This window comes from Centropristis striata, chromosome 6, assembly GCF_030273125.1.
Source record: "Centropristis striata isolate RG_2023a ecotype Rhode Island chromosome 6, C.striata_1.0, whole genome shotgun sequence".
In the NCBI taxonomy this organism is placed as follows: domain Eukaryota; kingdom Metazoa; phylum Chordata; class Actinopteri; order Perciformes; family Serranidae; genus Centropristis; species Centropristis striata.
Window position 1 is genome coordinate 28,505,958 of NC_081522.1, and position 24,165 is coordinate 28,530,122.

The 24,165-nt window shown below is 38.2% G+C and overlaps 2 protein-coding genes across 2 annotated transcripts; one reads left to right on the top strand and one right to left on the bottom strand.

The window, feature by feature from the left end:
- Nucleotides 1–1,345: 1,345 nt before the first annotated feature.
- On the bottom strand, nucleotides 1,346–14,622 carry znf276 (zinc finger protein 276). The gene is made up of 12 exons (XM_059335169.1): nucleotides 14,461–14,622; nucleotides 13,315–13,631; nucleotides 11,187–11,502; nucleotides 10,484–10,524; nucleotides 9,963–10,382; nucleotides 8,975–9,056; nucleotides 8,683–8,766; nucleotides 8,459–8,578; nucleotides 8,165–8,240; nucleotides 6,880–6,997; nucleotides 5,170–5,269; nucleotides 1,346–1,794 (listed from the first exon to the last, which is right to left on the bottom strand). The coding sequence occupies exons 2-12, from the start codon at nucleotides 13,565–13,567 to the stop codon at nucleotides 1,515–1,517; spliced, it is 1,890 nt and encodes a 629-aa protein (XP_059191152.1). The 5' UTR covers nucleotides 13,568–13,631; nucleotides 14,461–14,622; the 3' UTR covers nucleotides 1,346–1,514.
- Nucleotides 14,623–20,077: 5,455 nt separating this feature from the next.
- On the top strand, nucleotides 20,078–23,470 carry LOC131973087 (C-C motif chemokine 3-like). The gene is made up of 4 exons (XM_059334934.1): nucleotides 20,078–20,089; nucleotides 22,508–22,676; nucleotides 22,766–22,892; nucleotides 23,276–23,470. The coding sequence occupies exons 1-4, from the start codon at nucleotides 20,078–20,080 to the stop codon at nucleotides 23,382–23,384; spliced, it is 417 nt and encodes a 138-aa protein (XP_059190917.1). The 3' UTR covers nucleotides 23,385–23,470.
- Nucleotides 23,471–24,165: the final 695 nt, after the last annotated feature.

Sequence of the window (24,165 nt, forward strand, 5' to 3'; positions counted from 1 at the left end):
TAAGTTTGAACTCAAGAGTTTTTCAGTAATTTGGCCTCATTTGGTATTTTTCAGTAACCAACTAAATTGCATCAGGATTTTTGTGACTAAATGTCATGAAATCTAATCAGCTGGATCGATATCTCAAAGCGAATGTGGCGTTCATTCAGGCAGTGTGAGGCCTTAATATTGCTCCTTTTTACTGCCTCTTTCCACAGTCTGTGTGTGTTTTGTACAGTACTGGTCCAAAGCTGCACAAAATGAGAACCATGAGAGCTGGGAAAACTCTTATGAGCATTTTTTGTTATCATTATATTTGTCCAAACAAATGTACCTTGTATTGTACCAGGCATTAAAATGAACAAGAAATTGAAGAAAACAAGGGTGGTCTAATCATTTTTTTCATGACTGTATTGTGAAGCTGTTACAGGAAACTCATTTGTCACTGAGGTTACAGCAATTCTTGATCAGTTGTAATTATTATTGACCGATTCCTTTATTAAAACAAGGTGACTTTGTTTGGCTGCACTATAAACAGATACACTAGTTGCTAGTACACCAGTGGTCCTTTTTATTTAGTCCCTGTCCCTGTTTAGTCTCTATTACCCCTTTTCAACCAGAGCCGGTTCCTAACTGGTGCCCAATTCCCGATCCGCGAACCGCTACATCGGGGGCTGGGCGGGATTATTTGACCAACAATACCAACTTGGTGCTGTTGAGAGAGACCAACTAAAACATGTATCATTCATTTAATTGAATGTTTAACTGCAATGTGATTGATATGGGTGAGTTAGCAGGCTAGCATTAGCAGGCTATTATTAGCTTACAACAAAGTCCAACATTAACATTTTAAGTTCAGTGTTAGTAAGAATGTATTCAGTGTCCAAAGTGACCAAAAGTCTGCCGTTGTTATTATACTTGCGGATAGGACGGAGAAATATACAGAAGATAACAAAGAGATAGTGACGTGGCCTGTGGGAAAGCAAACAGGTTCAGAGCTGGTTCACTCTGTTGGTTGAACCAACTGTGAACCAGCACGAGCACCGAATGGGAACTGGCTCTGGTTGAAAAAAGGGAATGTGTGGAAGCAAGCAAAGCGCCCTACCTGTTGACATGGAAACTTGGACCCTAAAACTCTTAAAACTTTGCTCCAGAGCGTCAGGTTACACTGCAGCATTTGTCAATGTTGGATGGGAATGAAGGGTTGATGCTACCCCCAAAACAAGCTAAAATCTTAACTATCTGGTCAGAAATGTCTGGAATGAAGAGTTATTCTTAAAAACAGCTGTCCGTAAATATCATTGGTCAACGTCCACTAAAATAAAACTTAATGTTTAAGACCACAGTTTGACTTATGACACAAAAGCTGAGCTAAAATTGCTATATTGGTAGAGAACTGAGATAAACATCTGTATTGCCATACAGCAGGTCCAATCCCAGTCCATGACCTGAAACTACAGTACAGGTTGTTAGAACTGGGAAACTCTCACAGTTTATGTACCCGTGCAGCAGACCTGGACCTGGACTCCCTGCTGTCATCTGTCCTGGTCTTGCTGAACCACCTCCCCGGTCAGAGTGATGGTGTGCAGGTCAGAGTACGGCGGAGGCTGCTGCTCCTGCTCGTTGCTGCTTCTCTGAACCTCCGCCTGAATCAGCGGGTGGACCATGGACATGTGGACGTTGAGGTTGTGAGCCTTCTCGAAACGTTTCCCGCACATTAGGCATGCAAACTCCAGGTCGGCCTCCGCCTTGTGTTTGGTCATGTGGTATTTCAAAGACGCTCGCTGGCGACACTGGAAGCCACACACCTCGCATCTGGAGGGAGAGAAACAACATTTATGGTCTGTGTCTCCTGTTTCTGCTGCAACATTTTTAATTCTAAATGAAAATCAATTTCTTAAAAAAATGCAGTATAGTGTGTTGAAGGTCCCTTTTGTGTGAGAATTGGTAGTTGTGGGCAGTGGATGTTTAGGGGGAGATAGCAGGTCAACAATAAATGCTACATAGAAGATGTTCATCATAGTCCAGCAGCTTAACTCCAATATGTATAAGAATCGTTCAGTTTGTGATAAAAGCATGAAATTTGGTACATATATTGCCAAAGGCATACCGAAAAGATTTGGATATGGAGGCATCATGAATTTTCAACATGGCGCCCATGGCAGCCATTTTTCAAAATGGCCACCAGAAACAACAGTTTTCTTATGAGTGATGGATATAATGTGACATTGTACACAGAATTCAATTAATTAATTACCATAAGTGCTTGCTAATGTGTTTTTTGGATTAGACATTTTCATTAAAAATTCAAAATGGCCGCCATTGTTTCCAGACTGGTTAGATACGCATAAACTCTGTGTCGAATTATACATTTTTTTGATGCATAATTTGAATTAGCAAATGTAGAATTTCTGAGAATATTTGCTCTATCTCACAAGACATATGTTAAGTGAGGCCAAATCTAGGGTCTATCACAAGGAAGACTATTCACACTCGCCTTCACAGAAGCAGAGGGCAGTGCATTGCAACTGAGCTTTTTTGAGTTCATAGTCTCCCTCAGATGTCTTCGACCAACCCATTTGTACGGTGAAGATAGTTCTGGTGTTGACACCAGCACTTGACCCCACACATGACCTCCTTGGTATACTGCTCTCTTGACATGCTCTTCCAGGGCAGCCTTGGTCGGAGGGATTGATTCTACATTGTGCCTCTTGGCGAATAACTTCCTTCTTGCCGTATCTATTTCTGTGCATGTGCTGGTTCGGTCATAGAGTAGGATAACAAACCTCTCAATTGTGGCCATTACCTCTTGTGGTATCTCAGTTGGGGCTAAAGACAGTTTCAACAGGGCATGCGTAAGTTCAGGAAACGCAGTCCATACAGCCCACGCAGTCTTTTTCCCATGGCCAACAAAGCTTGACATAGTGTCGCAACCGGTCACTGCATGGAACAGTGGTAGCGCACGTGCTTTCTCAGGTCCTAGCCCTGCTGCAATTTCATGGGCTGCTAAGTATCGGAAACTCTTTCCAGTTCCGAAAGCCAACCAAAACTCGTCTTCTGGTTGTAGAGTCTGAGCCACTGCTAGCACCACAACATCAGTATCAACTGTTTGAATCATGATCTTATGATGGCCATTTCTTGCTGCATGGGCTACATGTAATAACATACGACTATCAGCTTCCTCATGTGTACAAGGAGCAATCAAAGACCTATCTGGGAGTGGTGGCTTGCTAAGGACTTCTATGTCACTAGTGATAAAAAGCTGTTTGCAGTAACGCTTTTTTGCCCTTTTCAACATGGTGTTGTATTTCAGCCTGCATGTATGATGATATTGAGCTTTGTTCACAACCATGGCTGCTTCAATACCATGACCCTCATCCAGTCTTCCAATAGGAAATGTTGAAGGGAGCTGGCCAAGTTCATTGAACTGGATTAAATGCTCTGCAAGTGAAGTATATCCACTCCCCTTGTCTTCTCGCTTAGACTGCAAAGGACATCTCAATGCCTCTGTTGTGTGCTCTTGGCAAATAATACAGAGCTTCCAGTCAGTCTTGGCTGCGCAAGAAGTTGATGGTCCTTGACCATCAAAATTCACAAGTTGTAATTTCTTCGACATTTTCTCAACCAAAAAAATGTTTGCAGTAAAGGCAGATGGTTTATCCTTTTTCCACCGTTTACTACCAGGGACAACAGTAACATATTTGTGTATGGGATACAACTAGGTTCGGACAAGAAAATTGCCCTACACCTAGCCCGATCGTTCATCCAATGCCATTTCATTCCTGTGCGATCTGTACACCATCCGGGTAACTATATGAAAGTCATATAAAGCCCCATTACCCTTGGCTCGGCTCTCCCACGCTGGCACATCCTGTCCATTCAGGTGCGGCTATCTAACTACATCTAAATTAATAAACTATAGTAGATGTGGGGCTAACATTAGATAGCATTTAGGAAACTAAACTACACTACCACTAAACTATCACCACAACCAGCACATTACAGAAATATGGCATTATTAAGACTAGAGGAGTGTATTTAGCTGGCACTGAACCCCATGCTGAGTTTCACAGCAGTGGTGTCGCCAGTGTGCCCTGGCTGTGCTTCCATCCACTCTATTACATTTCCATTCATTGAATGGTTCAGTTCTTGCAGATATGGGCTACCATTTTGAGAGAAACAGTAGTCATGTTCAGTTGTGAGGTAGAAGGATGCTTCCGGCCAATTTTAAGTTCAGAATTTGAATTCTGCATCATAAACGATGACTGATTTGACACCGAAATCATACATGTCAGACCGTCATACAAGTGACGGCTGCCATCTTGGGAAATGGCGGCCATCTTGAATATGAAATGATACTTTTCAATTATCCTATAGACATTTACCAAGTACAATATATGGTAAATATGTCTAAATATTTAGACATATTAAAATATCACATTATGTCTGTCACTCATAAGAAAACAGGCGTTGCTGGTGGCCATTTTGAAAAATGGCTGCCATGGGCGCCATGTTGAAAATTCATGATGCCTCCATATCCAAATCTTTTCGGTATGCCTTTGGCTATATGTGTACCTAATTTCAGGCTTTTATAACAAACTGAACAATTGTTTTGGTTGTCTGCTGCACTATCATCTGAAAGCTGTGAAACTGAAGATTAATTTGAGCTGTGTGTCAAGTTGTTCTGGTCAAAAATATCTTGGAAAACTGGGCTCAATAAATCCGCAAGAGTCTCAGCTTTCCAGTGATACATGGTTAATGTAATTCAAAGCCTGTTTAGGGACCCCAGTATGCACAGATACAGTAGGCGTAAATGGCAAATTTGGACTAAATGAAAAAAAAATGTTTTGCCTTAAACTGCATGTTATCAGCATAAAGAGGAGATGTCAGAGGTCACAGGACCGATTTGAAATAGCCAAAGTAGCTAATAACTTTGCAGCGTTTTTTGCTTGGGGTCTATAGATTCCTTAGATCTTCTTGTTTCATATAATATCAGTAGTATAGTAGTAGTAGTAGTAGTAGATTAGAATAGATTAGACTTTATTAATCCCACAGTGGGGAAATTTCTTTGTTACAGCTGCAAAATTTCACACAATTTTTAAGATAAAGATTAAAAATAATTGTAGTATAGTATAACATCATCTCCAGTATACGTCCTCTGGAAGAAAAGAAATTATCATCAGTACTTACTGTAGTGGCTTGGCCCCTGAATGTCTCATCTGGTGAACTGAAAGGTGTTTCCTCTGTTTGAAGGTTTGGCCGCACTGGTCACAGATGTAGTTTCTCTCCTCTGGAAACACAGATGACAAACTTGAGTACAAGCCAAAATACACATTAAAATCTAAAGTGAATACAATTTTTTTATTCAAAAAGTGTGTTTAACATGGCATATCTATCCAAATTCATGACACAGTTTAAGCTCCCATGACTCAAACCCATTCAACCATTACAGCAGAACAAACAGAGCAGGTATTGAAAGTGTCCAAGTATATATATGATGTTACAAGATTTAGCATAGAGGTCTAGTGTTTGTGTGTATGCATGAACACATGGATGCATACCCTACATGGTCGCAACTACAGTGGCATGCAAAAGTTTGGGCACCCCTGAAAATTTCCATTATTTTCCATTTACATTTACATTTAGTCACTTAGCAGACGCTTTTATCCAAAGCGACTTACAGGAAGAGTAAAAGCAAACAATCAAGGTATACTGCAATAAGAGCTATTAGTGCTATCAATAAGTGCTAGTGACAATTCTTTGAGGAGTAGAATTATCGTGTGGTCTAGGAGAGAAGATGCTCTCTGAAGAGATGGGTCTTCAGGAGTTTTTTTTAAAGGTAGAGAGGGACGCCCCTGCTCTGGTAGGAACTGGTAGTGTGTTCCACCAGCGGGGAACAAGAAGTGCTTTATAAATCAATGGGTGTTTGGATCAGCAACTTAATTTTGATCTTTCAAATATCTGTTATATTGTGCATGATATCAACTTCTGGCATTTCATTCTTTATTCCTGTCATTTGGCTCCTGGTGCACTTACCTGGTTGTGTGTTATGAATGCTGCAATGTTATTGTGTTTTGTACTATGTATTTGTCTTGTTGTCTTTTAAGATGCTGCTCTTAATTAATTGCCCCTATTGGTACTAATAAAGCTGTCTGAATTTAATTTGAAATTTCAGCTCTCTGGGGCAAAAAAAAACATTCTTCAGAGGCGGATGTAGGTGTAATTGATTAATTATAATGCTGTGCAGAGTAAAAACACTTTCCACTTTGCTAGTGATTTTATAATATTTTTTTCTCACAGATTTACGAGGGTAAAGTTTGGGTTTTCAACTGTCATGTTTAGACTTGGTAACTCATAGATATGCGCCTGTAAGAACAACACTCACACACTCACACATTGTGTATAAGAAACATTGTGAACAGCTGTTGTTGTTAGTAACCGACCAATAGAACTCTGTGTCCATATGTCCATTTTTTGTACAGGGGCAGGCCTAGCCCAAGAAGAATTGAATGTAAACTTTTATAGTGTTCGTGGCTCACTCTAACTGAATTCCTGGGAGAATGATCAGATCTGCATAATTTTACGTGTGACCAAAAATAAAGGCCGGTATTGAGACCTCAGAAAGCCAGATTAAAAAAGCTGATACCCGTTCTCTCTGACTGGGGCTTTAGGCTTTGTTGAGCCAGCTTACATGAAGAAAGCCTGGCTCTGTTAAACTTGCTTCCTGGTGGCGCTCTCTGATACAGAATCACCAAATTGATGCTCATTGAAGCCAAGTTACCCAAAGAGAGCCAGACTTTGCTGAACTTGTTCGATGACACAGGTTCAAGACAGGAAGAACAGCACATGTAAAAAACAAATATCTCTTAAAACAAGCAGAAACCTGTGAGTGGAGCTCACCTGTGTGGATGAGCTTGACGTGTCGCTGCAGATAGCGGTCGATCATGAAAACCTTGTTGCAGCCAGGGTGCGGGCAGGGGCGCTCTCTAACCTCCTCATGATGTTCCTTGATGTGTTTCTAAAAAACCCACCCAGTTAAATAAAACGTCATTTACACAGTGAAAGTCTCAGCACACTGAAATACATCATTTGTAGTTGTATGGAGAACATGAATGGTCTTGTCTGAAGGTGCATGAAGGATGTGTCGCATCTACATGTTGTCAAAGCTAGATAAAAACTACACATTCATTTATTTATTAATAATAACAGATATTTTCCCCATACTTAATATAGAATATCATTATTTTACAGTAAAAAATCAAGTGGCATTAGCTTACAATAGGCTGGACACCCAATACCAGAGGTGGGACCAAGTCATTGTTTTGCAAGTCACAAGTAAGTCTCAAGTCTTTGCCCTCAAGTCCCAAGTCAAGACAGGCAAGTCCCAAGTCAAGACCAACAAGTCTCAAGTCAAGTCCTACAGTTTGAGTTTTGAGTCCTTTTAACAACAGAGTAATAATATTTACACAGATCACGTATGCTTTTAAAATCTGTATTTATTTATTTATCAAAACTTTTTTGCAAGAACATTCTTCAAACACATTTGAAAAAACCCAGGTGCATAACAAGAGCATTTGGCACTATAACTAGTTCCACAGCAGTTTCTGTCCTGTATTGTCTCATCTCATATTGCCTTTGTGTGTGTGTGGGTGTACACGTGTGTACGTGAATTTATACCTGAACGAAACTATCTTTGGTATCATTTTTGCCAACTGGCGCTGTTTTTTGACAGTTCTTCTTCATTGGTTGTCCTGTAATTTGATTGGATGGATGCTGTCGGATCAAAATAACGTGGATTGAATTTGATTGGATGTTGTGCTGACAGCACACGTCAGACACACACAGACAGACACGCACATTTACACAAAGAGAGATAGAGCAGTCCTTAGTAAGAGACTTTTTAATCTTTAGGTTTTGGGGAAAGTAGCAAGTCTTTAAGTCAAAAGGCTCAAGTCCAAGTCAAGTCACAAGTTATTAAGTCCAAGTCGAGTTGCAAGTCTCTTCACATTTTGTCAAGTCGAGTCAAAAGTCATCAAATTTCTGAATCGAGTCAGTCATGTGACTCGAGTCCACACCTCTGCCCAATACTAAGTACTGACAGCAATATACATCGTTATTGATCCAATTACTGAAAACGTATTACTCAAATAACAGTGAAATGATGTCAGAGTTTGTGAATTCTGACCTTCAAACCATCAGGAGCTCGATAAACAGCTGTACAGCCCTGATACGGACACTTGTAGATGTTGGGCAGCTCCTCTCTGGAAATAAAAACAAAATTTTTTTAATGTACATGTATGCTAAACAAAGTTAAAATATATTTTTAAAATCAAAACATGGACTTAATGCATTTTAACAAACTGTAAGAGGCTCCCAACTGAGATATACCACATATTTAAATATAACATTTCACTCTTGCCGAATTAAAGTTGTGTTTTAAAGGAAATGTAGCACTCAGGTCGTGTTAAATATGCCCTACCCTTTAGGTTTGAACTTGTTCTTCCAGCCTGGTTTGGGTCCAGGTTTTTTTTTTATTTTGGGCTCCTCCGGGGCCTTCTGGCTTCTTCTCTTCTTGTTGGGGACATTGACCCTGCGAGCTCTGGGAGGGGGAAAGAAAGGTATGATGAACACCTGAGTTTCTGTCCATCTCTGAAAAGAAACAACAACCTTTTTTGCTAAAGAATACCTCTAATCTGTACACACCTCTTGTCTGAGTACGGCTCGAACAATTCATCGTCTGATAACCCTCCTTTTCTACTCTCCTCAAAGTCATCCTCGGACACGACCCTACACACACACACACACACACACACACACACACACACACACACACACACACACACACACACACACACACACACACACACACACACACACACACACACACACAGAGGTTAATGTTAATGTCAAATGTTGAGCTTTTCTCCCATAAACTGTTGATTTAAGACAAGAAGAAAGAAAGAATCACATGAGAAAGATAAACATTGTAACAAACCTGTCAGACAGATCACTGGTAGCAGCCCGGTCCTCCAGCTGGGCTAGAGGAGGAGACAGCGGCTCCTCATGACCTGTAAAATCTAATAGAAGGGAAACCACAACCACGAGAGTCAAGGATTTATACTGACACCAAAAAATCCAGACAAACATTCAGAAGATACATAGTGAGGAGTTCTTAACGTTGACCAGCCAGGCAGCAGATTCGGCAGGACAACAGCCCACAAAGTACAACTAATATTTTTAAAATAGACATAAGAGCACACATTTTGCTTAGAGTTGACAGAGAAGAGACTGCAGTAGACAGCTAGGGGACAGCTAGGGCCCTAGGATAAACTTTTTGCCGCAAAAGCCCAAATTTGGTGGCCTCTCGCACATTCTAAAGCCACTATTCCATCATATACACTGACCTTAAAATAATGAGTTTGGCTACCTGACTGTAAAGTAGGGAATAACTGTAAAGGAGAATAAGGCTTCTAGTATGTTTTATTTAAGGCATCATATTTTGTTATTGTAAATTATGTGGTGGATTGTTTTAACACTTCAATGTACTGTGTTTAGCAAAAAGAATATCACACGGATACGCTTGTTGTTTACAGTCGTGATGTTCGTGAACTTGTCATGGCACTCGTCAGAAATAAAGACAATAAATTCTTGGTCTTTATATCTGTTGCAAGAATCCACTACACGATAAATCCAACATCAATTTAATCCATAAAGATTAACTTTATTTCACAATAATATCATATCGTGACTCAAGTATCGGGATAAAATCGTATCGTGGGGCCTCTGGGGATTCCCACCTGTAACTAACACTGTACAGAGTTTAACTGTTTAAATAGTTTAATTGTTGAAAAGCTCTGCTCATGAAAGCATGCCACTACTTGTGGTCAAAAATCCCACAGGGTATCTAAACATTTTTGTGAAAGCAAAATGACTTGAGTAACCAAGTTAAATGCATATGATTGCAGTCTTAAGATAGATCTCACCTCCAGTGTTGCTGGTCCACTCATCCAGCGCTGAGCTCTGAGTCTGCACTGACACTGCAGGTGTGCTTTGCTCAGCCAGAGTGCTAATACTTCCCGCCGGAGTTCTTCCATTCCCACTGTGCTGCTCTTCTTCATCGTCCTCCTCCTGTTCTTCCGCTTCTGACATCACTCTGTCACCACTCCCTAGTGCTCCGCTGCTTAAGTTCACTGTGTACCCTGGGTTGGCCGGGGTGGTGCACTGAGTATCCATGATATATCTGTGACCATCGACGCAGCCCCAAACGGCCTTAACAGAGCCCCAGCACTGACCCTCCAGCACCTCCTTCAGGTTGGGACAGGAGCGGCAGGCCTCTCCGTGGTGATGAGCCCAGGACACCAGGCTGTGGAGGCACTTTGTGTCTGAGGTAAAGGACTGTTGTGCTGAAAGAAAAGAGTAGAAAGTCTCAACAGAGTAATGCAACCAGACTTGTATTTTATATAATTTATGTAAGCAAGAGCAAAGAAGAAATATTCTTATTTACTTGTTGAGCCGTGGTTTACTGAGGTCTCTGGGCACTTCTTCCTGTTAATAGAAACAAATAAATACCTTTAAAGTCACATTCTGGTAGATTTTTAATTAATTATTAATTAATATTTTTAATTGGAGATTAGCATTTCATTAGCATCAATATAAGATATAAATATAATATATATATATATATATATATAGAACAAAGAGGGAGAGAAAATAAATAATAATAATTAAAAGTTAGCCATAGTTGGTGAAGATAAATACATAAATAAAAAAAGAGAAATGAATACAATAAAATATAAATATATATGGGAATATAAAGGGAGGCAAAAGACAATAAAATAAAATAATATATAAAAAAATATAATATAATAAATATATATATATATAAATAATTAAAATAATATTAATAGTAGTAATGACAATAGATAAATAAATGCAGGATGCCCAGTGTGCTCACTGAAAAAAATGATTAAAAAAAATAAAAAATGGATGCATCAAATTGATTCAGTTGGGGTCCAGAGAGGTGAGGTTACATATGTGATGAGAGGTTGCCATCTTTTGTCTGGATAAAAATTGGCTGCTTAGCCTCTTAAGGAATATTTAACATTTTCCAAAGACAGAAAAGACATTAAATCACTCATCCAAGAAGTAGCAGGAGGATCGCTCGGGCTTTTCCAATGTAATAGAATACATCTTTTTGATGGACTCACCAGCTTTTGTGGTTCTCTTTCCCAACTGGTGGGAGGTTGACTCTCTGCAGAAACCTGACCAGGGTGCTGTGGCACTTGTAGAACTTGGAGTGGCATTTCTTGCAGATAAACTCTGATAACCGGGGGTCGCGGTCCAGCTGGACCCCCACCAGCCGCTGGAAGTCCGTGTGGAACAGAAGGGGTGGCTGGGCCGCTGCGTCTGACTCCTCGTCAACAATATCGATGGAAACCTGAGGCCACCTGTTGAAGGCGTGCCGCAGGCTGCGTGGAGAGAACTTCCCATGGCAGAGCCGGCAGATAGCAGCTGACAGTCTACCTGCGGGGAGAAATAACACAACAGTGTTTTAAACTGTCAGTCACGACTCAAAATCAGCAAACGGACACTAGTTTCTATGAGTCTCCAAAAAAAACATTAATCCTAGTGGGAAACTTTGAGTTCAGGTACTTTACTGAAATGAAAAGGACATCATAGACTTCAAAGTAGAGATGGGAATGATTAATTGATGATCGATTAATGGTCCTTTTTGGTTGATCACATGAACTTTTTTAATTGCTCTGTCTATTTTTTTATTTCAATTGTATCTATGACTGCCTATCAGTCCTCACTGAACTGAAACACGGCCGAGCGTTCAGTTCTGCGGCCGTACGCCAATAAGCTAATGAGCTGAGAATTCAGTTGGATAAAGCTACAGTTTGTAAACTGAAAGTTGCAATAACAATTAACACACAGAAATACAAGAGTATTAATTTAAGCAAAACTAGCTTACTGTATCAAACCTTGCTAGCATGAATTACTGACTTTAATTTGATCCAAAACTTACTTAACACAAAACACACTTAAATATGCAAGATTGCTGTGAAAACTAACCTCATGTCTCTTCTGGGGCTAAAACATAAAACATTGAACCCCTTGACTTTATCTTTACAGTATACTAGTAGTAAGTTTTACGATTGACAGGAAGTCTCTTTTAGTCCTTTCAAAATAAAAAAAGTGTCCAATTTCAAAACAGGCTTTAGCATAGTACTGTATACATATCTTTTATTTTGACCATGTATGCATGATTTTATACATATGTATAAAAACGTAGCGATTATTTGGTTTATTGAGGGTTTACGTTATAGATGCTCGAGTTGGCAGGTTTCTTCCAAACGCCCACCCCTACTTCGAAGACATCATAAACTCCAAAGATCTGCAAATTAAACTTGGCTTTTACTATGTCAAATGTGTATACAAAACATGGATTAGTAGGAAGCGTCAAATCAACATTCATACTTTGTTAAGTTTTTTTTTAACTAACCAACCTCATTTTGTTGACAGAACAGAAAGGGAGGAAAGCGTTTGCTCATAGGCAAAGAAATTACACTTGACTGCCTTTTTGTTAATTGGGGTTTGGTGTGACTTTTTTTTTTTAGAGCCTGACAGATACAGTCATGGAAAAAATATTAAACCACAATTTCTCGTTCATTTTAATGCCTGGTACAATTAAGGTACATTTGTTTGGACAAATATAATCATAACAACAAAAATAGCTCATAAGAGTTTAATTTAAGAGCTGATATCTAGCCATTTTCCATGGTTTTTTTTTAAATAATAACCAAAATCATTATAAAGAAAACCATGGAAAAATGTTTTTTCATGACTGTATATCAGTTGACTAATATTATCCATAATATTCTTTATTTTCTCAGTTACCATTTATAGATTTGGCTGACAATGTAATAAATTGTTTGTATAATAATGGATAACAATGTCAAATACTATTTTTTCTATTATTATTATTATTATTATTATCATCAACATCATTATTATTATTATCATAATGATGATGATTATTATAGCTTTTTTATTTATCATTATATTTATTATAATTATTTGTATTTAAAAAATGTTTTTATTTTATTTTAGTTTTATGTTTGAGAAAGTAGCTCTCTCTTTGCAAAACAGTGTAAGATCAATGCATTATCCACATAAAAAAGGTCTATTTTCATTCCAGCTCAAAAAAATTATATTTTTTTCCTTTAAAATCAGGATCACCATTGGTCTCAAAAATCCCATATTAATCGGGCTCTGATCTTCACACGACAAGAAACATCTCAAAACATCAGGGCCGGCAGGTGAGCCACTCACCTGAAGATCTCGACTGGCTCTCTGGATGTTTCTGTGTGTCCTCAGCTGCTGTCACACTACAGTCTAAATTAGCAGTCTTGTCCTTTGCAGCATTATCCTGGTAGAAAGTGTCTGTGGTTACAGGGACAGTCTTCCGGGGTCTCCCTCTGTTTCCTGGTGGCCTCTTCTCCTCACTGACGCTCACTGTTGTATTTGTCTTGCTGGTCTGTCTCGAAGTCTCAGATGACTTTGGACGTCTGCTTTTCTTCTTCATAGTTTATTCTCGACTTTGACTCTCAGCAGCTGATCCAGACGATGGAGCCCTGCCGCCTGTGCCACTGTAAAGATTTACAATGTTCCAATTAATTAATCTTAGTCTTATCTATCTTTGTTATAATGCACAATTATTCAAACAACTGTATTTTAAGAAGACATAAAAATGAAGCAACATTGAGTCTTGCCATCAGCTTCCCTCTAAAGTTCTGGCTTGAAACTCCATGCCAGATTTTTTTTAAATCATATTTGTAAGTAAAACCGGAGATAATGTCAAATATATTTAGTATAAACATATAGAACTAGAGATTATCCTCATTTTACCTGTTATATGTAATATTTGCAACCTGTTTTCATATTTGTAACATTTAAAATGTTGTGTATTGAAATATAATTTTCAAGATCAGATTTTATGTTTTCCTGAGTTTCTTTTGGGTTCAACATTTTTATCAAGTAAGTCAAAGTTAAAAATGAATTATCAGGACATATAGGTGAGGTAACGCTGAAAAAACTGATACCAGCATGGCATGGTGAAGGTTTTTTAACAGATTTTTAAAGGACATAATAGCCCAAGATTTCAGAGGGTTAAGTAACTGGTGTTGCATTCAAAGACCTTGCTGATTTATAACAACTATAAAAGCCAGAATATAAGGTAAATTTATTTTATTTTTACACATTGACGTTATTAAGCTATAACAGTCACCCATAATTCCCATTTCCAGTTTTTATTAGAAGACTAAGTAAGACTCGAAGACAAACAATATTTGACAATTTTCTGTTCGCTAGTGTTAAATTCAAGCTAACATTAGCCTGTTAGCAGCCTCAATGAGCCTGCTGTGTGCTAGCTTTTGTCAAAAAACAAACAAAAACGTGATGCCGTTAATGCAGTCCTACCGTCAGAGTATGTGGAGGTTAGCTCTTCAAGTGCATGTTGTATCTAAAATTAAAAAAAAAAAGATTTTCATGAGCCAGGAAAACAGCTCTGTGTTGTCAACGCTGCTGCACCCAGTTGTAAACATTAGAACCCGGAAGTGCTTCTGGAACAAAATTGAGGAGAAAATAACAGATAGTGCCACCAGCCGTCAACGGAGAACAATTCATCTAGTGCAGGCATGGCAACTGGAGGCCCGGGGGCCGCATACGGCCCGCACCCTCACTTGAAGTGGCCCTCAGTACAACTACATGCATTTGAGCATGAAATCTTAAAAGTGCAGTGTAAAAATGCACAAAATGACTTATTGCAATTAATGTTGGTCTGCTGTTCTTGCACTGGAAAAAAAAAGAAAAGAAATCACAATAAGTGGTTATTTTTTATTTGCTTCAAATCTTTTGTATTCCTATTTATACTGTTATACATGCATTTGAGCATGCAAAATGTGAAGTTACTGCACTGTAAACATATTAGAAATTGTAGTTTCATCATATCTGGTGAAGTGCACGGTCCTATATGTGGCCCTGTGGTAGTGTCAATGAAAAAGTGTGGCCCCTCCTGCATTTAAGTTGCCCATCCCTGATCTAGTGGACAAAATCTAAAACCAATTAAAACTGACCCACCGCTACTATATGCAGTCAAGGAAAAAAATATTACACCACTGTTTTCTTCAAATTCTTGTTCATTTTAATGCCTTGTACAACTAAAGGTACATTTATCAAGAAACCCATGGAAAATGGCTAAATATTAGCTCTTAAATTGAACTCTTAACTCTTTAAATTAAACTCTCAAATATATGTGAAGAAGATGATACAGTCATGGAAAAAATTATTAGACCATTGTTTTCTTCAATTTCTTCTTCATTTTAATGCCTGGTGCAACTAAAGGTACATTTTCCATGGTTTTCTTGATTATCACCAAAATCATTATCAAAACAAAACCCATAGAAAATGGCTAGATATCAGCTCTTAAATTAAACTCTTATGAGCTATTTTTTGTTGTTATCATTATATTTGTCTAAACAAATGTACCTTTAGTTGTACCAGGCATTAAAATGAACAAGAAATTGAAGGAAAAGGGTGGCCTAATAATTGTTTCTATGACTGTAGATTCTATGTCAAAATTATTTAACATCCCATAATTATGAGACACTATCTCACTACCAGTGGTGGAATGTAATTAAGTATATTTACTCAAGTACTGTACTAAAGTACAGTTTTGAGGTACTTGTACCTTACTTGAGTATTTCCATCTTATGTAATTTTATACTTCTACTTCACTACATTTTGAGGCAAATCCTGTACGTTTTACTCCACTACATTTAGCTGACAGCTTTAATTAAACTAATAACGGTATATTCAGGAGTTCAAATTAACCCTATCTTTACAAACTTAAAACGCTGCTTACATAAAAGCCTCAATTATAATAATCCAATAATATATTTGGAATATATTAAACAATCTGAGCTGGGCCATTCTGCATTATAAGTGCATTTACTTTTTGATACTTTTAGTGCAATTTAATGACACTTTTTACTTAAGTAAGTTTTGATTGCAGGACTTTTACTTGTAGTGGAGTCATTTCACTCTGTGGAATTAATACTTTTACTTAAGTAAGGGATCTGAATACTTTTTCCTCCACTGCAATGTTTTTATCTGTTCTGCTGCATATTACTTATTTGGGATCACTCTTTTCGGTAATAACTTTTCAATAAAGTTTGAGACCAAACAATGGTGCTTAACATAGACACTTGTATCTCCTAGATCTTTATTCATACAGTACCAGTCAAATGGTTTGAAACACATTCTCATTCAGTGTTTTTTCTTTAATTTTTATTATATTTTGTACATTGTAGATTAATATTGAATACTTCAAAACTATGAAAGAACCCATAAGGAATCATGTAGTAAAGAAAAAAATGTGTAAAACAAACCAGAATATGTTTTAGATTCTTCAAAGTAGCCACCTTTTGCTTTGATGGTCTCAAACACATTAAGAAGGTAAGAATTTCCTGTTAATGAAAACCATTCCAGGTGAGCAGCTCATGAATCTGAATCTGTGGTGGCTACTTCCAATCTAATATATACAAAAATTCAACAATTTAACTGACATTAATAATTTGACATCTCCTAAATCTTTTTATTTCTATCAATTTCCTTTGGAAATACAACAATACCTGCAAATCAGATCCGTATGAATTGATGCCTATGTAACTACCATGATGAAGGTTATCATGTTTATTTGGGTTTCACCACTTTCTGAGCAGTGTCTAAATCATCCAAAAGGTTCCAAAGGTTCACCAGGTAGTCACAACTTGTTTGTGTTTGCTGTTTGTTGCTCGGCAGGTAGCATACAGTCCGTTTATCAGAGCTATTTTCCCCCCATTTAAAACAGCTGCCTGCTCCTTCAAATCCGGTTGTTATTAGTAATGAGACTGAATTCTGAATTTAAAGCAGTAGATTCAGGCCACAAAATCAAATTTGGATAAGTGTATTTGAAAGGTAAATTATTTTCTAGATAGTGATGAAGTAAAATAAAGTGAGATCAAATTATATTAAGATTAAAATATAACATTACTTTATAATATTAAGTCTAAAATACACAAATCTATGAATAGAGTTGCTAAACAGTTAAATACACTAATAACAAAATTAATTTGTTTATTCACTGAAAACAAAATATAAAAGCTGAAAGAAGAAAACAACATTATAGTTACTGCACTCTGTTTTTGCATTACTATTGGAACCTTTTACAGCAAAACCAGAGTGCAGTTACTACATTTTTGGGGTTCAAAGGTCAAATAAATCGTCATGATTTTTGAGCTTATAAATGACACCATCAATACATGTAGAAATAAGTGTCATATCACTTACCTATTTATAACCAATTTGGCTTGCCAGTTAAAAAAACGTTTAAAAACTTGAAAGCAGTTTTTCCTCAGTTTTACCTTTTGCGTATACTGCAGTTAGGCTTTGTAGGGCAGTATAGGCCATAAGTTATACATATATTATGTGCCAGCTTATATTTAAGTTTTGGCATTTGATGCTTCTTTAAACAGTGTTTGTCAATAATTAGAATACTGTGCAATAATCAGCAAAAATCATAATGTGGTTATAATCAAAATTGGACACAGGCCATTGTGCTGTGTAATGAGTTGATAATAAGTATGTATTTATTTATCTTACAACTTGAATATAATGCAGGACTACTGCTTTTGACATGCTTCTCACATGCATCTTTAAATAAGAATAGGTCCGTATATGTGCTGGGATTCGCCCAGCTGCCGGGCAAATTTCCCTTTAGGGACAGAAGCTGACCTACAGGCTGTAAAAAGCGCAGCCCATTGACAATGTCATAGAAACATTTAAATCAGTTACAGTTGAGGAAATTGACGGGGTTGCAAATGCATGCACAGAAGAGATCTAAATAGGTCACAGATGCATTGCTAAACCAGGGTTTGTGTAAACATCTGAAAATAACTGTGATAAGATCTCTGCTATCTCCTTTATTTAAGTCTGCACCACACAGATTTGCATAAACAGGGGCGAACTGACTCATGGTAAACTACTTGAGTGTGAAGTTTACCCTGGAGGTGTGAGAAACCAGAATATCCAGCCAACTGATCTTTCTTTAATTCTTTCTTTATAAATCTATATTTTGGCAATATATTGTCAATTTGCTGTGTGTGTGAGTGTGTGTGTGTGTGTGTGTGTGTGTGTGTGTGTGTGTCTGTGTGCGTATGCGTGTGTGTGTGTGTGTGTGTGTTTTGTGTATGGACACTGTCAGACAGTGAGTTCATCCTCAGCTACCAAGCTAATTCTTACCAGGTGATGCTACATAGGCATCTATGTCAAGCCATCCTTTTCCTCGTCTTCAGATATGGTATTGATGGTATTGATATCTGTCATTTCCATATGAATCCTACTGTATAGACAAGATACAGTCATGGAAAAAATAATTAGACCAGCCTTGTTTTCTCCAATTTCTTGTTTATTTTAAGGCCTGGTACGACTAAAGGTACATTTGTTTGGAAAATTATAATGATAACAACAAAAATAGCTCATAAGAATTTAATTTAAGAGCTAATATCTAGCCATTTTCTATGGGTTTTTTTTTTATAATGATTTTGGTGATAATCAAGAAAACCATGGAAAATGCACCTTTAGTTGCACCAGGCATTAAAATGAAGAAGAAATTGAAGAAAACAATGGTCTAATAATTTTTTCCATGACTGTATCATCTTTTTCACATATATTTGATCCGCAGCCATGTCAATGCAGTTTACTCACAGTCTGTAGGTCATTCTTTTAACTTATCACATTCTTAAATTGTTATTCTCAAGTGAGAAATGTCACTCGGACAGTGGCTCCTGTTCATAGGGTGGGATGGAAGGGAGATGGATGGAAGCCAAACAACGTCTGTGCGTCTCCATTATTCTAGTCTACACCGCATAGATTTGCATAAAGAGGGGAACTGACTCATTGTAAACTAGTTGTGTAGTTTACCCTGGAGGTGGCAGAAACCAATATAATGAGTGGGTGGTGTTTTGTGTTTTAATCCCACAGCCCACTCATTTAAAAGATTTTACTAATTAAACTTTAATCTTTCTTTATGGACAAAATACTTTAGGCATAATTTTGTTTTAATGTATTGTCAATTGTATTTTATGCACACTGTCAGAGAGAGAGAGAGAGAGAGAGAGAGAGAGAGAGAGAGAGAGAGAGAGAGAGAGAGAGAGCTCATTAGCATCACCTGCAACAAAAGTATGCCTTCACAGGCAAAACATTTCTATAACAAACAACTAGACGATCTCTAAAGTTGTCTATTCTCAAGTGAGAAATGTCACCCCCCTTTTCGACCAAAGCAGTTCCAGGGAGGGTTCGGAGCCGGTGCCCAATCTTGAACCAGTTCTTTGCTTTTCGACTGCCATAGAACCGGCTCTCGGCCAGGAAAACTGTTTCCAGAGCAGCACAAAATCTGCAATGTGGTTGATACGGGCTAGAGCTAGCAGGCTAATGTTAGCTTACAACAAAGTCTGACGTTAACATCTTACGTTCAGTGTTGATAAGAACGTAATCTCTGTCCATAGCAATCAATATGAGCATCACTGATGTGTTGTACCAGTCATATTTTGATGCTAATGTAGGCTAACAAAGCCAGGAGCAACATTTGTAAAGAGACAATGTAGTCTGTCGTTGTTGGTATTATCCTTGCCAAGAGGGCGGTGACAAATACAAACGTAAACAGTGACGTAATGATGTTACTCTAGAGCCCATGGAAAAGCAAACAGGTAAGTTGAACCAACTCTAACCAGCAACAGCACCAGCCCAGGAGAAGAACTAGGTTAGCATTGAACGAAAAAAGGGTAAAGGACAGCTGCTCCTGTTCCTGATTCAAATGTTATTGGATGATTCAATGACCATTATCAGCGGTAATCAGCCCATAACCCTGGGCAAGTAGGAACCTGATCCACCTGCTGGTAGGTTAGTAGGCTGTCATTTAAGGTGTGTTGTCAATTATGAACAAAGCCAAGGTGGAAGTGATATTACAGGTTACAAAGTACCGAAAATTGCTCTTAGGATGGGAGGGAGAGTAGGTGGACAGGTCAAACAACGTCAGTTAACATATATGTCATATTTTTATTACATAAATTTATTTTACTTATTTAACTATCTTTTACAATGCCTAACCAGGAAATATTTTGCCCTCACCATAGAGAAGAGGTTTTGTAGCGTAATTGCAGGAGACTGCAGCCTCAGACATTGAATGGGCTGATAACGACCTTCTCAACCTACCAGCAGGTGGTACCACTGGTAACACCTATTCAGTTGTCTGATAACATTAGAAATGGGTGTCCTGGGGCGTCCCGGTGGCTCACACTGGTAGAGCGCTTACCACATGGCCATGTGCTTGCTGCAGCGGACCCGGGTTCGAATCCAGCCTGAGGTCCCTTTGCTGCATGTCTTCCCCTCTGTTTCCCCCTTTCTATCTGTCTCTATCAAATAAAGCAGTAAAAATGCCAAAAAAATAACCTTAAAAAAAGAAACGGGTGTCCTGATATAGGTTTTTCCCACCGCCTCCGGGTTCATGGCCGGTGCCCGGCCAGTGCCCAATTGTGAATTGTTCTTTGGTTTTCCACCGCCAAAGAGCTGGCTCCCGACCAGGAAAACGGGTTCATGGTGGCACCAACTCTTTGCTGGTCTTGAATCGTGAACGATATGTTAGGGGTGTAGGGCGGGGCTATTTGACCAACAAGACCTACTCATTTGATTTGTTTAATTGCAATGTGAGTGATATGGGCTAGCAAGACAAACTTGGTGCCGTTGCGAGAGGCCAACTAAAACGTGCTAGCGGTCTAGCGCTAGCTTACAACAAAGTCCAACATTAACATCTTACATTCAGTGTTTATAAGAATGTATTCGGCGTATGTAGCCACAAGAGCACCGGCTCCGAACTGGCCGAACACCAGCCCCTGGTCGAAAACCAGCTTTAGTGCACTAACATTTGAACCCCCATACGAACATTATATTATGGTAATTTTAATTCTACAGCCTTGCAGGAATCTGGAAACATTTCACGTCATCTTTTGCTATACAAAGAGAAGTACTTTATCAGTAAGAGTAATCAAAAGCATGATGAAAGTTCTGGGCAATTCATTGAAGGAATCATTCAACAGCAGCTGCTTAGCTTAGCTTAGCATAAAGGCAGTTATCAAAATCCATTTGACAATTTCTTTAACAGTCTAGATCATTAGGTTTTACTCTAGGGTTTTTGTTAAAATGATCACACCAGGGGCTAAAAGATGGTGTAGTGGTTAGCGCTTTTGCCTCACGTCAGTTTGACTCTGACCTGCGGCTCTTCTATGTTTGCATGTTCTACCCATGTAATGCATGTAGCTTAGGTTTAACTGGTGACTCTAAATTACACATAGGAGTGAATGAGAGCGTGAATGGTTATGTGTCCCTAAATGTCAGCCCTGTGATAGTCTGGAGACTTGTCCAGGCTCACCCCAAGTGACCCGAGAGCGGATAGGTGGTTAAGGATAATGAATAAATGAATTAATGGTCACACCAGATAAAATGCGCAATTATTGAGCTTCAGAGGTTATGATTTGACGATATTAGTACTTTTGGAAAGAATTAACTTACTGTAACTGCTCCCAATTAAGCTAAGGGGCTGCTGATCAGATAGTAGTATTGATCTTCTTATCTAACCTTTAGTGATGTTTCTGGAAGTGTCAAAGGTGAAATATGTACAGGTCCATCTCAATAAATTAGAATATCATGGAAAAGTCAAGTCAAATAGCCCCAACCAAGTATTGAGTGCATATAGATGGACATACTTTTCAGAGGCCATATTAAACATATATTTTTTTATTGGTCTTTTGTAATATTCTTTTTTTTTGAGACACTGAATTCTAGGTCTTCATTAAATGTAAGCCATAATCGTTATTAAATAAATTAAGTCATGAAATGTTTCATTATGTGTGTAATGGATCTATATAATGTGTTATTTCCATTTTTTGAATTTAATTACTGACACATATATTCTATTTATTCTAATTTATTGAGATGCACCTGTAAATGTGAAGAGGCGGGTGATGAATTTGTTTTTACGATACATAAAAAAGCCCCTTTTTCTTGAATCGAAGAATAAAAACACTTGAGTATAATCAACTTAAAATGTGTTTTGATGCTTGCACTTTGTTTCTGCACTGTCTCATGATGACATTTCCACTGACAGACACAGAGATGTAGATAAGATAAATTCTGAGAATATCTTCCCTTTTCTGTGGTAGACCATGCGATTCTTATCTATAGAACTAAACTGTGGCCTGTCCCTTTACTGAAACCTCTTTCCTCTTACTAGACAACATCGGCCGCTTGAGTAAGTCTTCGTAGCGGAAGTTCTGAAGAGGTGTGGGGGAATTCTGCCCTGATGTCTCATGGCAGGATAAATTTGGATGGAAAGGTTGCCTGACATCACTAATTTCAGTTCCGCACTGGACAGGATTTATATCGAACAAGATGCGACGAGTCCATCACAGCAAAGCAAGGTGAAGATCATCAACATCAACAACAACAACATCATCATCATCTTTTCACTGACAGCATCATGAAGACTCTCTGCTTTACTCTGGGGCTGCTGCTGCTCACCATCTGCTGCTGCAACGCCATACGTGAGTAATCTGTGTTTGTGCCTCATCACCTTCAGAGTTTGCTCACAGACATGTTTTGTATTGACGTTATCCACTTACCTTCCTTACAGCTACCGCTCTAAAGTTCAACACACAACCTGTGAACTGCTGCTTCAGCGTTTACAACAACAGCATACCACTGAAGTTTGTGTCCAGTATAACCAAGACCCACAGATCCTGCCAGACGCAGGCATTCATGTAAGTTTGTGCCTAATTCTAGTATTTTTGTCTTGTAACTGCTGATGAAATGATGAACAGAAAGATGGATGACCTCCAGACATCATCACAAAGCTACAGCATCCAATACAATGTATTATTCATAAAGCAAAAACAATATAAGGAATATAAACTGAGTTTCAGTGGGTCTGAACTCTTGATCTGCACTTTTGTATTTATCACTAAAGTATTTTTAAGTTACGCTCATGAATGTTATTTATATTTAGCTATGCTGCAGTTTATCCAGCACAATCCAGTAGAGTGGAATGTCAATTATCACCATCAACTGATAAATGACAAAATGACAATTTTTGTAATTTTATCACAAAAGTTGACTTTATGTTTCTCTTCTGTATGTATTACAGAGTCCAGACTATCAAAGGAAGACAGATCTGCTACGATGAAACTTTCGGTTGGGCTCTGCGTGCCTACAATCGTTTCCACAACACTGAGGGCAGCGGTCAGCTGCACTGATGATATATTATTGCATAATATTGTGCTAAATCTGTGCCTGTTTTTTCAGGCTTAAATGTGTGAATTTTACTATATTTTAATAAAAAAACATTTACTGATATATTGAGCCTTATTGCTTGTTATTTATATTTTCTGAGTGTGTTTAAGTTGGGTGAGACAACAAATCTCCTATGTCAAATTTAGGCCTTTTATGAATGATCAGATAACGGTCAGTTAACGGCTGTTTATGTGAATGACATTGAATATTCATCTCCATTTCAATGTTTATTACTTATTAATTGATATTTGGGTTCCCTACTTGTATGTATGTGGCAGGTCATCCTGTCCTTATACACTCACTGGCCACTTTATTAGGTACACCTGTGTAACAGCTCGTTACTGAAAACATCTAATCAGCCAATCACATGGCAGAAACTCAATGCATTTAGGCATGTAGACATGGTGAAGACGGGCTGTTGAAGTTCGAAGTGAGCATCAGAATGGGGAAGAAAGGTGATTTAAGTGACTTTTTAACATGGCATGGTTGTTGCTCTGAGTATTTCTCAAACTGCTGAGTATGCAGAAGACCATCTGAACACACAACATGAAGTAGATGGATCAATGTAATATTAATTCTCAATTAAAATGTGTTGGTCTTCACCAACAATAACATACAAGCTCGAGCTGGACAGATTGTGCCCTGTTGATTAATGAGAGCTATTTTGCTGGGGAAAAACTGTCACAAGGGGTTGATAAGAGCAAGGAAATTGAGTTGTAATTATTACCGTGTAATGTTTGGGCC